We start from the raw sequence: 15555 nt of genomic DNA, 5'->3' as shown, positions 1-15555 counted from the left end.
CATATTACTCTCTGAGGGCTCAGATGCACACCTGCAATCTGTTCTTTCATGAGCGTCCTCACATTCTGAAAATGATCACCCCTCAATAACTGGAAACTACCTACCAGGACTTGGGAAACCAGCCTCTTGGCCCTCATTTTTCAAGCCACTAGCCTCAGGGGAGCAATTCAGGTACCTAAACAGACATACCGAATTTGAGGAGGATATCCTGCCTGGCTTGCAGCCACTATTCCAGAAGGAAAAAGGTCTCCTGTGGCTTGTGCAGTACATCTGCCAGCCTTTTTTTGAATATCACAGGCATCCCAGCAATTCAGAGGTAGCAGAAGATAATCAATTTTAGACAGTGAATATCAACTTACTTGTCTACTCTATTCCACATATCTTTGCTATGGTGATTTCAGATTCCTGGTAGAAAATACAACTGAGGCACACACAGAAGATCTCTTATACAGAACCCAAACAAACTGAAGTCTGTAGCTCCAAAGGAAAACTTGGTCAAAAATCAATTATGTTTTAAAAGTGTCAATAGTCAGAGCCATCAACTTGTTAACCACAGTGTTTGCTGCACCCATGTGTATTCTGCTATATAGATATCTATTTTGAATCTCTCCTCAAGGACAGACTTAGAGTTCAGAAGTAATCAAAATTACATTTCTTTAAAAAAATCTCAAAACAAATTACAGCAATGTAACAAACATAATGGACGACTCCATCAACTTTATCCATAAATTCTATATGCAGGGAATGGATGTTCAAAAGTACATAGAAATAATATGTTAATTTAGAATAATAGGTTCTGCCTTCGTTTATTTTGTTTGGTGAGGGAGTGGAGAGGAAAAAAAGGGTAGGCCAAGACAAAAAAAAATTGATTTTTTTGCTAAGTAGAATCATTTAGGTTGGAAAACACCTTTAAGAATCATCAAATCCAACCATAAACTTAACACTGCCAAGTCCACCACTAAACCATATGTCCCTAAGCATCACATCCAAACATCTTTTAAATACCTCCAGGGATGATGACTCAACCACTTCCATCAGCAGCCTGCTCCAATGCTTGATGACCCTTCCAGTGAAGTAATATTTACTACTATCCAGTCTAAACCTCCCCTGGTGCAGCCTGAGGCTATTTCATCTCATCCTATCACTAGTAACTTGGGAGAAGAGACCAACACCCAACTTACTACAACCTCCTTTCAGTTGTAGGGAGCAAAAATGTTTCCCCTCAGCCTCCTCTTCTCCAGGCTAAACAACCCTAGTTGCCTCAGCTGCTCCTCATCAGACTTGTGCTCCAGACATTGGTGGTCTTAGTATCTCTTCAGTATATTCTTCATTGTCAATATGATAATAGCACATTTACCACAGAAGTACAATGCCCAGGACTTAGATCCCAAACAGTGAGAAAGAGGAATTTGATATGTATTTATCAATAAATTATTAATATTTTTAAAGGTACACTTTTACCTGTGCTGAAATTAAGTCTGTTATATAAAAAACACTTTTATGATTAACCTGGTAATATTTCAAGAATTTCTAGATATTTTTAAGGCTTGCTGTTGGCAGGGATAGAGAGAATGCAAGGCACGAACAATATTTGATTAAAATTCCCACTCTGGTAAATGTAGTCAGTAAGACAAAAAATAAAGATACTTCTTATTTCCTGCAGTTTCCATCAAATAGGTCTGAATGCTCTGCAAGACATTATTATTGGAATTAAAAAAACCTACAGATTCAAGCCATTTCATTTATTTGATTAAAAAAACCCCAAGATTCCCATACCAAGTCTATTCTGACTGCTTGTTGTATTCAAAAGGTGTTTAATACTAAAGCTTGCCACATGCAGAATTTTTGCATCTATGAAAAAGTAACTCTTAATGGCAGCATAAAAATAATGCTCACTTACTATGCCAAAGTGACTCCACAAAGTTAAACTCTGCACTTGAAAGATGGATAAAGTTTCTTTGTAGTGTTGCCAAATTTTAATACCTTGGGTGGGATTCATCTAAGTGTTGACTTATATGAAGTTCCCTTCATAGTCAGTGCAGACCTAGATAATATAGTTCGGTCATGAGTAGTCTCATCCTTAAAGCAGATGTCTACAGTTGGTCAGATTAATCATACCTTAAAAACATTCACTTCCTTCCAGTACCTACACTAACACTCTTAACCACTATTGGGCATCCAGTTCAAAGCAAGAATCCCTCTATCATTCTAAACCCAGGAATTAGAGAAGAATATCATCCAAGTTATCTGCAAGTTACAAGCATTGTACTTTTGCATGTAAATGTACAGGAATAAAAAGCCAACTCACTTTATATTCCTGTTATATGTGCCCAGTATCCCACAGAACTGCTGTAAGGCTTCAAAAAGCAAGGTGACCAGCTTTTTCCAGCTGCCATATAACTTTAAGACTACAAAGCTGGAGCAATATATGCATTGTGAGATCCACATGGATTATACAGCCTCCAAGAACCAGCATTAAGAAGCAGCACTGTGCCTTCTACTCTGACAATGCATTAATATGAAAATTACTGAATGTAACTAATAAAATTTATTCCTTCTGGACAGAGGAGATGCACTCGATCAAGTAAGAACAACAGTGATTTCAAATAGCTGCCCTACATCTCTCAGAAAACAGCAGATTTACAGAGGCAGCAATGATACTACTTGCGTTCTCATCGCATATCTTCTGATATTCTCTCTTGCTGTAATCTGCAGTAAATAACTGAACCACAGGCTAGACCCTATTAGCTGAAGTGAACGTCTGGTGAAGAAATCAAGTCTTCCTATGGTTTCTTCTGTTTTCCCAAAACCAGAAAGGAGCTCCTTCAAAGGTGCTTTCCCAGCATGACACACTCTATACTAAGAATGAAGCTTAGGGAAATGAATCTTCTACCAAAACCAGTCTTCATAAATGCCATTTCCCTGTCCTTTAGATTCACTTGATGTATTTCCACCTTCTTGTGCCATACTGCCTGAAAGGATTGATCATATATTGGTTTAGAAAATAACGTTCTAGAAACATTACACTTTGCCTCCAATACCAGTCTGGGAATGAACTAGGATTATACTTCTATTTCTACTTTTTTTTTTTTAAGGAATTTTCACAAGGGTTCAACTATGGCATTGTGGTTCTTAACCTACTTGGCTGGCATAATGGCAAATGAAAAAGGAAAAACAAACAACAGTGACTTTAATGCGGAACAACAGCTACTCTGGCAAAGGTTTGAAGTCAGACATCCTGCAGCTCATAGCACCTATATCATATTCTCAATAATTTAAATCAGTCAAAAGGCAGCCATGGAAAACCTTATTAAATCTGATCTTATCCACATGCAACTGGGAGTTGGGAAAAAGAAAAGAAAAACACAAAATAAATACCATCAGATTGGAACTCAGTGCAGTAATGCATCCTTTTAAAGTCCATTTAGCAACAGTAAGATTAGCATTTAGCTTCTTAAAGAATTTAGACTATGTTCGGCTCTTGCACAAATGGTGGAATGGAGGAAGAGGGCTGTCAGTTCAATCCATTTGGGATGCTTATATAGTCTTCATTTTGCCAAAACAGCTTCTACAATGATTATGTTGAGAAGAGATCTTTGACCCTGCTGAGTTTAAATGGCAGTGGTGGTAATCTAGGAGGCATATAAGCTACCACAAACTGTGGCTTTGCTTTTAAGTTGTATCTGGTCCCAGTTATAAGGCCATTTCTAAAAAAAGAAAGGCAACGGAAGGTTGTATCCCGATGTGGAGTTGAACCCAGTCAGTCCATCAAGATACACAGGATTTTACTGATGGTGCCAGTCCCAACAGTTTATACAACAAACATTTATTTATCGAGTGGAGATAAGAATGACCTGCAAGAATTGCTATCATACAGAGAATAGTTAAGACAAATGTAAAATAAGATGCTATTGCTAGGCTTTTTTTTTTTTTTATTTAATCTTCACGGCTAGAAGATGTGGGAAGACTACAGGCCCTCCCATACATTCTACCCCACGGTCTTCTGAACACTCTTTCACAATATTGGACTCTGCCTTTGCTATGAAGCAGGGAATAACCATTCTATTTTACAGCTTGGAGTGTAATATTTGAAGAAAGGGCTGCTAGCATCTCTGGACTCACATTCAGGCAGACTACATGAGGCAACCTACACCTATGTTTATCCCAGGAAAGAATTCTGTATGTCTACATTTTCACATAATACTTACTCGGGCGAGATTTCAAGCATGAGCTCTGAATTCACATTTGAGTTTCTTGCATAGAAAAGGGACTGAGGAAAAGTTAAATAGATCTCCTTTGGGAAGCTCAAGTTCCCTTAACATTTGATTAAACTAAACAATCAAAGTATTCTAAATTATTTTGGGGGGTTTCAAAGAAAGAATTTCTAGCTAGTGGGTTACACCCTTATAGTCCCTGCTCCCTACCAGCAATGGGAAGAGAAAACAGAACTACTGAAGGCCAAGTAAGTAGTCTGTAGTTGGTAAACTCAACAATTCCTAGGCTAAAACAACTGAGAACAATAGCTACTGTGTGATGAAAGACCTGCTCCTTACTTGCTCAGGGAACTACTGAGGGCTAAAAACTAACTGCTTAAGCAAGCAAAGGTACTACTGGAACTGGGAAGCTGTAAACACTCAAAAGAGCTAAATCTAACCCTGAAGTATGCTACCTCCAAGATTTCAACATTCCCAGGACATTCAGCCGTTACTAAGATCCTGCTATTGGACATCACATATCATTGCACAGCTCTATATTCATTCAACAAAACTTGTCTGCTAAATAGACTGTGTTTATCTCACCTTCTGACTGATCAGTTGCCCACCACCCTAATTCATCACTTTGGGGCAAGGGAGTACTATGAATTTCAACCTTTACTTGAAAACTATTGAAACCATAGTTACAAGTGACACAGCTTTTCCAAAAGGCAAAGACGATTCAAGCTACTTCCACTTCTTTTTAAATCAACTGACTAGGAAGGCAGGCAATTCACACTCCCACATTAGTTTAGCAAGTAGTTTACTCATTTTAAATCAGAGTCCAGTTTGGAAAAGAAAAGGTATGTTTCAATTCACACTTTTGCTGTTCAGGCCAGTCTTGCATACTAGTCGTTTCTAGTAACAGGCCTGTAGGTGCTGGGCTATTTTACCAAGGCACCATACCTTGCATTTAAAATTAGAACTTTGCTCCCACTTTAAAATGTCTTATTCTCCAGCTCCAGTAGTGCTGCAGCTCTCTACCACACTTCCCACCTACTCATTCCCTGCACAGCTGCCAGCATTGCCTCCCCTAACCAGCATCATCAGTGTTACAAGCACCCTGACATAGCAAGTTCAGCAGCAGCCTTAGCACAACAGGAACTTCTGTTAGGCTGGCTTATAGCATTAGTTCAGCAACTTCAACTCCACACATCCTTAACCACGTTGTGACTCTATAGCAGATGCCTAGAAATGAATGAAGTGGATTAAGTGAACTTTTAAGTTTATTACACGCTTTCTGAACTCAGGTAGATATCCTAGAAAATACACAGGGTTTTTCCAAGTCAACATTATGTAAAAATAGTCCTGTTTCTTTTTTACTATGTACAGTAGACAGATGTGTCAGCTCACTGGGAAAATATACAGTCACTTTTCAAATCAAGTAATCATTTTAGTTCAAAGGGTATTTCAGGTACAGTCTTGCTTTATTCAAATTGCACTATATTCACTTGAGGGACTACAGTAGAAAGGGGAACTCATTACTTTAAAAAAAAAAAAGCTGCCTGTGGCAACTTATTAATCAGAAGCAGGAATCTTTCTACAGTCAGAAAGCAAATGGCTCAGTTCTCTTGCCTGTGTACTCCCACTTATGGAGGGTTCAGCACTGGAGTTGCAGATTTCTTTTTTTAAATTAAGATGTACCTGTGACCCAAATCCACTTCAGAAAGAAGGGCCCTCAAAACCCATGAGTGCAGTTCAAACAGCTGAGCCTTGCTTACTGTCTTCCTTTTTCTCCATAGCCCACTGGTGAACTTCAAAAATAACTAGAAAGCTTGGGTATGCAAGGTAATACACAATCTTCTCCCACATAAAAGCTTCAAATAAACATTTACTTGAAGCACTGGACAGACAGTATCAAGTAATTAGGAACATTCTTTTGCTCAACCTTTGGTTTCATACCTGACTTTACAAGACTGCTTCTTGTTAAGAATAGAGTAATTTTCTTAGTTACTTCACACAACTGTTTCATGCTTTCTTTCCTAGTAAACATTTATGGTTTTATGCATTCTCTCTGGCCACTAGGAAAAAAAAAGTAGATATTTAGTCAGTTCAACCATGACACTGATGTCTCCAAAGCACATTTGAGCTGCAAGTACATAGTTTAAACAGTAAATTACTCCATAGCTATCCAATTGCTGAGGTAAATTTTAATAGCATCCCTGGGATTTTTCTATGAAAGCAAGTTTTCTGCGACCTTTAAATCTGTCAAACATAAAAAATGCATCATTAAACTGTTACAAGAGATAAAAGTTAAATAAGGGTAAATCCAGTAGGAGATTTTGCTACTACTCACAGTTCAGCCAGATCATCTGGATAGGTCCACAATGCAGGGCCATATTTACCTGAATAACCCTGCCTATTCCAGCATATCATTGTTGGGAAATCAGTAAAAACTACTGTATTAAAGTATTTCACCTTACTGGAAATGTGGACTTTTAAAAGATGTTTACAATTTCAGAAATAACAGATTTTTCATATGCAGTCAGTTATTCATACTGAAATACAGTCACATTAAAATTCACTTTAAATTCTTGTTGGTTTTCCCCTGTCTTATTTTTAGATTAGATATAATGGGCAAAGTACCAGCTTCACAAGTTTACTGTTACTGGGAAATTCCACTAAATAATATGGAAATTCCACCTACAGCACCTTAACACAAACTTACACAACCCCGGCATAAGGTTGTTCCTGTACAAAAGACCAGCTTCTTTAACAACACCATGTTGAGAATCCAGAGTTTCAACAAAACTCCTTTCTTAAATTTAACTAACTGGGTAAAGTTGAGTGAACATGGCAACTTTGTAGCACTTGTGTAGGTCAACAGGCCAACCTAAAAGCCTGCTGCATGGCCTACTACCTCTTTAGTACATTTATCTGATGAATGAGGTAGCCCACAAAGAGCACATTCCTTTTTTCACTTGCCTCTTAGTGAACATATGCACCATTATTTTTCCCTTGCTCTTCAGACAAGTAATTTTCTTAAGAGGTATCTCCATCTTTATCCTATGCATTAAAACTCAATAGACTTACAACTAGATACACAATTTTTAATATATTAGTATGTATTTCCTCTCCTGTTACCTTATGATCTGATTCCTTTCCATTATTAAAAGTATTAATTGCTTACCAGAGACATTATAAGCTGATTTTATATTGGAAGAGAGCTAGGCTGGCCTCTGAGGTTGTAAATTGTCACTTAAAAAAAATCCACACAACAGTTCAGCTATTTTGATAACTTCTGAAAGGCTTCTAATGCAAAGGAACATCACTGCAGTTGTTCTAACACTCATCTGATGGCTTCAGGTCTTCAATCTCCGACTTCATGTTGGTGAATGAAGCAAGAATGTAAATGCATCTAACCTAGCCGTAAAACACTATTCTGTAGACATACACAAGGTAATAAGCATACAACATATGTTTATATTAGTCATATATTGGAGCAAGCATGATTAAAGCTTCTTTCAGCATCACGTAATTGCCTACCTTAATAAAGACTGCATAGGTACGTCTATGGATTTTTCTCAAATTCCTGGTAAAAGAGAATGCAGGAATTTTTGGCAAATATATCCTCTACTTCAAATTACACTTGTACAACTAGTATCAGCAAAAGGAGGGCTAAGGAGATTTTCCAGCCTTTATTAGATGTGGGAGGAAACATAGTGACAAAGGATGGCAAAAAGGCTGAGGTACTTAGTATCTTCTTTGCCTCAGTCTTTAATAGTAAGACCAGTTGTTCTTTTGGTACCCAGCCCCCTGAACTGGAAGACAGGAATGGGGAGCAGAATAGAGCCCCCATAATCTAAGGGGAAATGGTTAGCGGCCTGCTACACCACCTACACACAAAAGTCTATGGGGCCGGATGAGACCCACCTGAAAGTACTGAAGGAACCAGCAGAAGCACTCACCAAGCCTCTTTCCATCATTTATCAGCAGTCCTGGCTAACCAGGGAAGTACCAGTTGACTGAAGATTAGCAAATGTGACCCCCTTCTACAAGAAGGGTGGGAAGGAGGATCTGGGGAACTACAGGCCTGTCAGTCTGACCTTGGTGCTGGAGAAGGTTATAGAGCAGATTACCTTGAGTGCCATCGCACAGCATGTACAGGACAACCAGGTGATCAAGCCCAGGCAGCACGGGTTTAGGAAAGGCAGGTCCTACTTCATTAACCTGATCTCTTTCTATGACAAAGTGACCCGCTTAGTAGATGAGGAAAAGGCTGTGGATGTTGTCTACCTGGACTTTAGTAAAGCCTTTGACACTGTTTCCCACAGCATTCTCCTGGAAAAACTGGCTGCTAATGGCTTGGACAAGTATACTCTTTGCTGGGTAAAAAACTGGGAGGATGGCCAGGCCCAAAGAGCTGTGGTGAATGGAGTTAAATCCAGTTGGTGGCCTGTCACAAGTGATGTTCCCCCAGGGCTCAGTATTGGGGCCAGTTCTGTTTAATATCTTTATCAAGGATCTGGACAAGGGGATCGAGCGCACCCTGAGTAAGTCTGCAGATGACACCAAGCTGGGCATGAGTGTTGATCTGCTTGAGGGAAAGAAGGGTCTACAGAGGGATCTGGACAGGCTTGATTGATGGGCCGAGGCCAACTGTAAGAGGTTCAACAAGGCTGTCAGCTCCTGCACTTGGCGCACAACAACCCCAGGCAACACTACAGACTTGGGGAGGAGTGGCTGGAGAGCTGCCCAGCAGAGAAGGCCCTGGGGGTGCTATTTGACAGCTGGCTGAACATGAGCCAGCAGTGTGCCCAGGTAGCCAGGAAGGCCAACAGCATCCTGGCTTATATCAGGAATAGTGTGGCCAGCAGGAGCAGGGAAGTGATCGTGCCCCTGTATTCGGCACTGGTGAGGCCGAACCTCAAATGCTGTACTCAAGTTTTGGGCCTATTACTACAAGAGGGACATTGAGGTGCTGGAGTGTGTCCAAAGAAGAGCAATGAAGCTGGTGAAGGGTCTGGAGCACAAGTCTGATGAGGGACAGCTGGGGGAAGTGGGGCTGTTTAGCCTGGAGAAGAGAAGGCTGAGGGGAGACTTTATCACTTTCTACAACTACCTGAAAGGAGGCTGTGGTGAGGTGGGTCTTAGTTTCTTCTCCCAAGTTACTAGCGATAGGATGAGATGAAATAGCCTCAGGCTGCACCAGGGGAGGTTTAGACTGGATAGTAGTAAACATTACTTCACTGGAAGGGTTATCAAGCATTGGAACGGGCTGCTCAGGAAAGTGGTTGAGTCACCATCCCTGGAGATATTTAAAAGATGTTTGGATCTGGTGCTCAGGGACACGGTTTAGAGCAAACTGCCAGTGTTAGGTTTACAGTTGGACTCAATGGTTTTAAAGGTCTTTTCCAACCTATATGATTCTGTGTATATCCCATCATATATATCTTGAGAGCATACCTTTTCTAAAAGGGCATTATAAACAGAAAAAATAAGAACTTCTCTAGACAGTTTGCTGATTATTATTTTAAGTTTTTTCTTAGTTTCATGGCTTTTTAGCCAAGAGGTTTGTCCATTACAGGCTATCAAAACAATAATATTATATTTCATCTGTAACAATGCTAAATGCTTTTCACATATGCAATCTCTGGGGCTCCGGGATTTTTCAATTCAAATTAAGCATAAATCAAGAACTGTATGAAAACTAGGCATATCTTTCCTATAACATACATTATTTTCAAATATCAGCACTCCCAAATATCCCTAAGTTTGTTACAGGTTAAACAATTCAGTTCTTGATGGCACCACAGCAGAAATAAGACTTGTGAAAGGATGCATAGATGCAACCATATATGTGCAAGTGTGAGTATATACTGGACTCTTTGTAATGGCAAAGACTGAGACAATTCAGTTTATGCAAGTGGCAATACAAAAGATGAAATTGAAATAATATGTAGCAGGTAAATAAAAAAAAATCTTAAGTCTTCTTAGACTACCCAGACCTGGAAGAAAAACTGATCTTCACTGTAAGAAAGCTCAAATGAAGCTATTCTATTCTTCAGACTAATAAGGATCCTAATCGTTATCAAACTGAAAGAGGGAAAGAACATGTTACATACAGAGAAATAAGAAAGTTTAAGTTAATTTCAAAAGCTGTATTTTCAATGTCAAATGAAGTGATGACATTGGAAAGTCCAGATATTGAGATCAGACAAGAGTCTTAAAGAGTTTAAAGCTCTCTGGATAAGGACTGACTGTGGGACATAATAAAACAGCAGATGCCATCCACATACACGGATATCCTTCAGGGGATATCAAGGGTTAGGTCTTCATTCCATGCCTTAAAGACCTCCCAATCGTGTTGGCAAACAAATATTTCTGGACATTAATAAGCTAAAATATTAAACATGAACATCACCGAAGTACTTGTTTAGTAACTCTGAAGTATTTATTCCTTAATTAACAGCAAGTATTGAACATATTTGAGTTGTGAGTCTGGGCACTCCCCAAGAATTTATATCCTGGGAGTGTCCAAATGTTACATGCTTTTAACAGCTTCATACAGATTTGTTTGCTAGTAGGTTTGCGTACAGATAAAGAAAAAAATTTACTCTATTTTTGGTATCGACACTAGTAGGATTTAATCATAATACCTGCGTAAAACTTTGCTATGCATTTCTATTCACAAGTTTTTTCCCCAGGCCAGTTTCCAATCTGTTTTGTGTGCAGATTGATGATAAAGAACAAACACAGACGTTTGCAACTTAAATAGTTTTGAAAAGGAATAGAATCTCAATCTATAACTTTGCAGACTTCATGTACATCTTTCACGTTTAAAAATTCCACAAGAGTACTATGAGGTCCAGATACTCCCCACATTAAACACTGTCCTTTAATTAAAGTATAGGCAGTACTGCTCAACTAGTCATTGAAGCACCACCCAGCACAAAATTTGGGGAAACGGCAGGCTTCTAATAACAGCCTTCTTGTACGCACCAGTTGTAACTCGCACAAATAGTAAGGCATGACCATTTCAGAAACAAAAAGAAAACACACATGAAGTTAGCCAAGATATCAAGTAGCGGTGTCTGTAGGCACTTGATCACAAGCTAGTATCACATTTACAGACCTACTCTTGCAGCATGCCCCACAGTTCGTAACATTCTGTGCCTAGAAACCCTTTTTTTGGCAATGCAGCAATAAAAGTATCACCTACATCAAATAAGCTGCATTGGACATTCAGAAAACAAGCAGTGAGTCCTCCAGCGCTAAGACCATTGAAGATGGACACACAGCTGATTCTGCAACAGGTTAAACTTCAGGAACAGTTCAGAGATCAGAATCTCCAAGTTTCCTTCTCTACAGAAATTTTATTTCAAAACTGAACGCACATGGCAGCACAGAGCATATCCATGCCAAATGACCTTGCCACCAGCCTACCTTTGCAGGAGGAATACTGATTAACATCCACCACAGGAAACGCCTTCACATGTCTTGACGTTTGTCTTTGCCACTACCCATGCTGAACCTTATACTCAAGTAAGCAACACTAGAGTTCACTCTAGATCCTTACATTTGAAATTTTTTTTTCATAGCACTCCTTTTTAGTTGTTAAGTGTCTTTACAGAAAGAGAACCAACATTCTCCCAAGTAAACTTGCCTGTATGTTGGAAGTTGAAGGCATGCATTATTCTAGTAAAGCGAAGGACTGTTTCTGTTTAGAAACAGTTTACTGAAGACAAAAAGCACATCCAGATTATACCTGAAACTCAGTTCCTCTTTAGCTACCTGTTTCTCAACTTGGGTATTAGCACACCCTCAGTAAAGCACTCTTCAAATCACATCCTCTCCTTTGTTCAAAACAGACTCCCTTCTACCAATCTTTCTTGAGACATCTTTCTGTGCAACATGTTGCTGCTCAGCAATGCACATAAGCAGGCTGTCTGCTTATCTTTCAGGGGCTTTCCATAGTTTGTAATTCTATTGTGTTCCTTACCTAGCACATTCCTTGAGCACAACTAGCTTCCTTGCTGTTTATTCTTCAGTTAAATCCCAGTAACCTCATCATTTTCATCATGAGAGGCATTTACTATCCAACTTTCTAAGCTTATACTCTTCAGTTTATTTCTTCAGGTCACTCCTCAAACATTTTGCACAACATATTACTAGAGGTGACAGATTTGCACTGTTTTGCCCTTCCTTCCGTCCTCTGTGAATTTAAGAACTCCTCCAACTGTAACATTTTTTCCTCAATATAATCAGCTTTAGATACTGACTTTTTTTTTTTTCCCCTTCAATACTAATTGAAGTTTACAACTTCTTTATATCAGTTGGAAAACAGAAAGCAGCCCACACACATCAAGTTAGGCCTTAGCTAGCTAGTATACAGCTATTGTTATTTTAACTGGCCCAAAACCATGACAAGGAAAGTGTGAGATTTATAAAAGTTTCTTTTCCTATTGGACAATGAATGGTAGTGTGGAAGCATGAAAATAATTTGAAAGAAAAGTTGCAGGGTAAAAATAACGTAACCAAAAGATATTATGCCTGAACATTTGTAGAATGAGAATATGTACTGTGTATCTCATTCATACAGAGCCCACTCACATAGCCAAAAGGAGGGAACAGAGCTACAAGTTTACCATTGCTACGATTCATTATTTCATCTGTTGTTTATCCTCTCAAGGAGCTGTTTGAATAGCAATAATCTTTTCATTCATATGATGCATCTTATTTTTTCCTCAGCTACAGACCCCTATTTCTGCTACATTTAAACAGAACATCTGGGAACTGAGCTATGCTGTTCGTGACCTCAAAACTCATAAGATGATTATATTGCCTCTCAGCCTATGCTGCAACCCCTGAGCTAGCTGCATCTCTGCCCTCTTTGTCATTCCCAAGTATCTCATCTTGAAATATCTCATCATACACCAGGGTTTGTGCTTTTTCTGTCCACCCATGCAGAACCTCACAGTTCTACTCCTAGACATATGAGCAATAACATCTCCTGGATCAAACGATCTTAAATATACCGGCTTTGGGTCTCATAGATTTTCCCATTCTGGAACTTCTGACTAGGCAGTCTGACTACTACATAAATTACATGCTAAAATTAAAGACTGAATGAATACACTAACACAGACATCCATGTAGATGAAGCTCAGCATATCCTGTTAATAACATACTCAGGGAATTCTTGGATATTCTGAAGCAATACTATCTCTCCACTTGTCCCAAATATTCCTTTCTCTCGAGATGGTGTTCCTTTATGAATTGCTGCAAACATTTTGCATATTCAAGTTGCAATCTTCCTGGTCAGAAGCGCTGCGCGGATGGTAAGGTTTTCCTAAATGCACTTAAAGGACAATGGCCAACACTTAAGTAGTAACTCCAGATTGGCTATTCTTCTTTCTTTATATAGAGTTTTTCACTTGAGCCCCTGCTACACATCCCAGTAACAACAACCTCCACTAATACGTATCGAGAAGTTAATTTCCATCACACTTCCTCTTTTCTATTCAAGATTCTGCAAGGGTCTTCACCTGTTTCCACTAGAGGATGCTTGCTTGCACCTTTTTCTAAGATGAAGTCGTCTCTAACAAAATTAAGTGACCCACTAGACCTAAGAAGGCTAGGAAAAACGAAAACCATTAGGAAAGCACTTTCAGATTGTAGGAGTTTATTGCACATCTTCTACAGCATTGACATAAGCTACTCCGCCAGTACAGGAGCTTACCAAAACTTCCCCACGGCATTCTCCATTCAGCGCGACAATTAAACAAGTGAAGTTTCACACTGCAGCGTTACCAGCTCCATCCAGGCTGCCTATCACGTGGACAAGTGTTATTGCTTGTCCGCACTGGTTCCCGCCCAGGCGCCCGCGCCCTCCCGGCTGAGCGCCGCGGAAGGGGGGTGGCACGTGCAGGGCTCCCCTCCAGGTGAGCTCCCAACCGGCGGCCGAGAAGCGTGACTCAAAACAACAACAACAAAAAAAAAGGCCGTTTTCTCCCTACGTTTTTCTGTCTTTGTATCACCCCGTATTAAGGTTTTTCCGCCAGCAAGAGGCAAAAGAAAGCTCTTCTGGGCGCAAAGCCCCGGCGCCCACTGGGGGAAACTGCCCAGGCCGGCCGCGGTCCCCGGGGCGCCGGGAGGAGCGGGACGGCTCCCGCCGCTCCCCTCCAGCCACACAGAGAGGTCCCGGCAAAGTAAATTACTGCCTTCCTTCCGAGGTGGGAAACTTCATAGTAATAAAAAAAAAAAAAAACAAACAAAAACAAAACAAAACGCCACACAATCCCCCCGCCAGGCTTGGCGCTGGCGAGCAGAGCCCGCCCCGCTGGGTCCGTGCCCCCGGCCGCCCCGGGGCCGGGCACCTGCACCCCGCCCACGGCACCCGGGGCTTACCAAGTTCCCGTCGCGACAGCTTCCCGCCTCCCGCCCCCCAGCCCTGGCGCAATACTCAGGGGGCCGGGGGGGAGGACAGCACCCCTGGCCGGGGGACCATGGGCCGGGCGGAGGAAAAGGGTCTGAGCTCCGAAGGGCCACTTACCGGGCGTACAGTGCAGAGGTGAGGCCGGCGAATGGACCGGCGAGGAGGGGGGCGCCGGCGGCTGCGGCTCCTTCGGGGTGCCGGCGGCCGAGGAGGGGATGGCGGGGGGCAGCATGAGGTAGCGGTCGGGCTGCGGCAGGCAGCGCAGGCAGACCGAGTGGAGGCAGGGCAGCAGCTTGGGCCGCCGGCTCTGGATGGGCTGCCCGCACACGCCGCAAGTGTCCAACAGGTTGAGCGGGGCCACCTCCCCGCCGCGCTCCGCCGGGCCCTGCCGGCTCTCGGCCTCGTTCTCCCCGCTCAGCGCCGCCGCCCCCGGTCGATCCGCCGGGCAGGGCCCCGCCGCCGCCGCCGCTGCTGCTGCTGCTGCTGCTACTACCGCGGCCGCCTCTTCCATTGTCCTGCGCCGGCCGCCGCCGGAGCGCCGAAGGGAGGCGGGGCGGCCCCGCTGCCCCCGCGCTTCCCGCCCGCGCCGTCGCCGCCGCACCGACCCCCGCCCCGCGGTGTTTGTGTGCCTGCCCCGGGAGGAGTCCGCCCCGCCGCCCGACACGGCCAACGGCCGCCCACGCCCCGCCCCTCCTCGCCCGCCCCGCCCCCGTGCCCGGACCCCGCCCGGCACCTCCCCGCGCCACGCCCCCTTCGGGGCCACGCCCCCACACCGCCTACGTGCCGCCCGCGCTTCTCCCGCCCCGCCCCCACAGGAACCAGCCCGACGGCCAGCGGAAGCCCCGCCCCGAGAAGCCCCGCCCCGATGAGCCCCGCCCCGATGAGCCCCGCCCTCTTCCCGGGCGGTAGGCGGGGCTCCGCCCC

At 42.5% G+C, this 15555-nt stretch overlaps 1 protein-coding gene across 1 annotated transcript in view; it reads right to left on the bottom strand.

Moving 5' to 3' along the window:
* TRIM24 (tripartite motif containing 24) overlaps positions 1-15270 on the bottom strand; it is a 65143-nt gene extending 49873 nt beyond the window's left edge. The window contains exon 1 of the mRNA XM_075117538.1: positions 14749-15270. Within this exon, the coding sequence (XP_074973639.1) occupies positions 14749-15142 (394 nt within the window). The 5' untranslated portion in view covers positions 15143-15270. The remainder of the gene's footprint in view (positions 1-14748) is intronic.
* Between the last annotated feature and the right edge of the window lie 285 nt (positions 15271-15555).

The sequence above is a fragment of the Phalacrocorax aristotelis genome, chromosome 1, assembly GCF_949628215.1.
Source record: "Phalacrocorax aristotelis chromosome 1, bGulAri2.1, whole genome shotgun sequence".
NCBI classification, from domain to species: Eukaryota; Metazoa; Chordata; class Aves; order Suliformes; family Phalacrocoracidae; genus Phalacrocorax; species Phalacrocorax aristotelis.
This window is presented reverse-complemented; position numbering and strand designations above follow the sequence as displayed.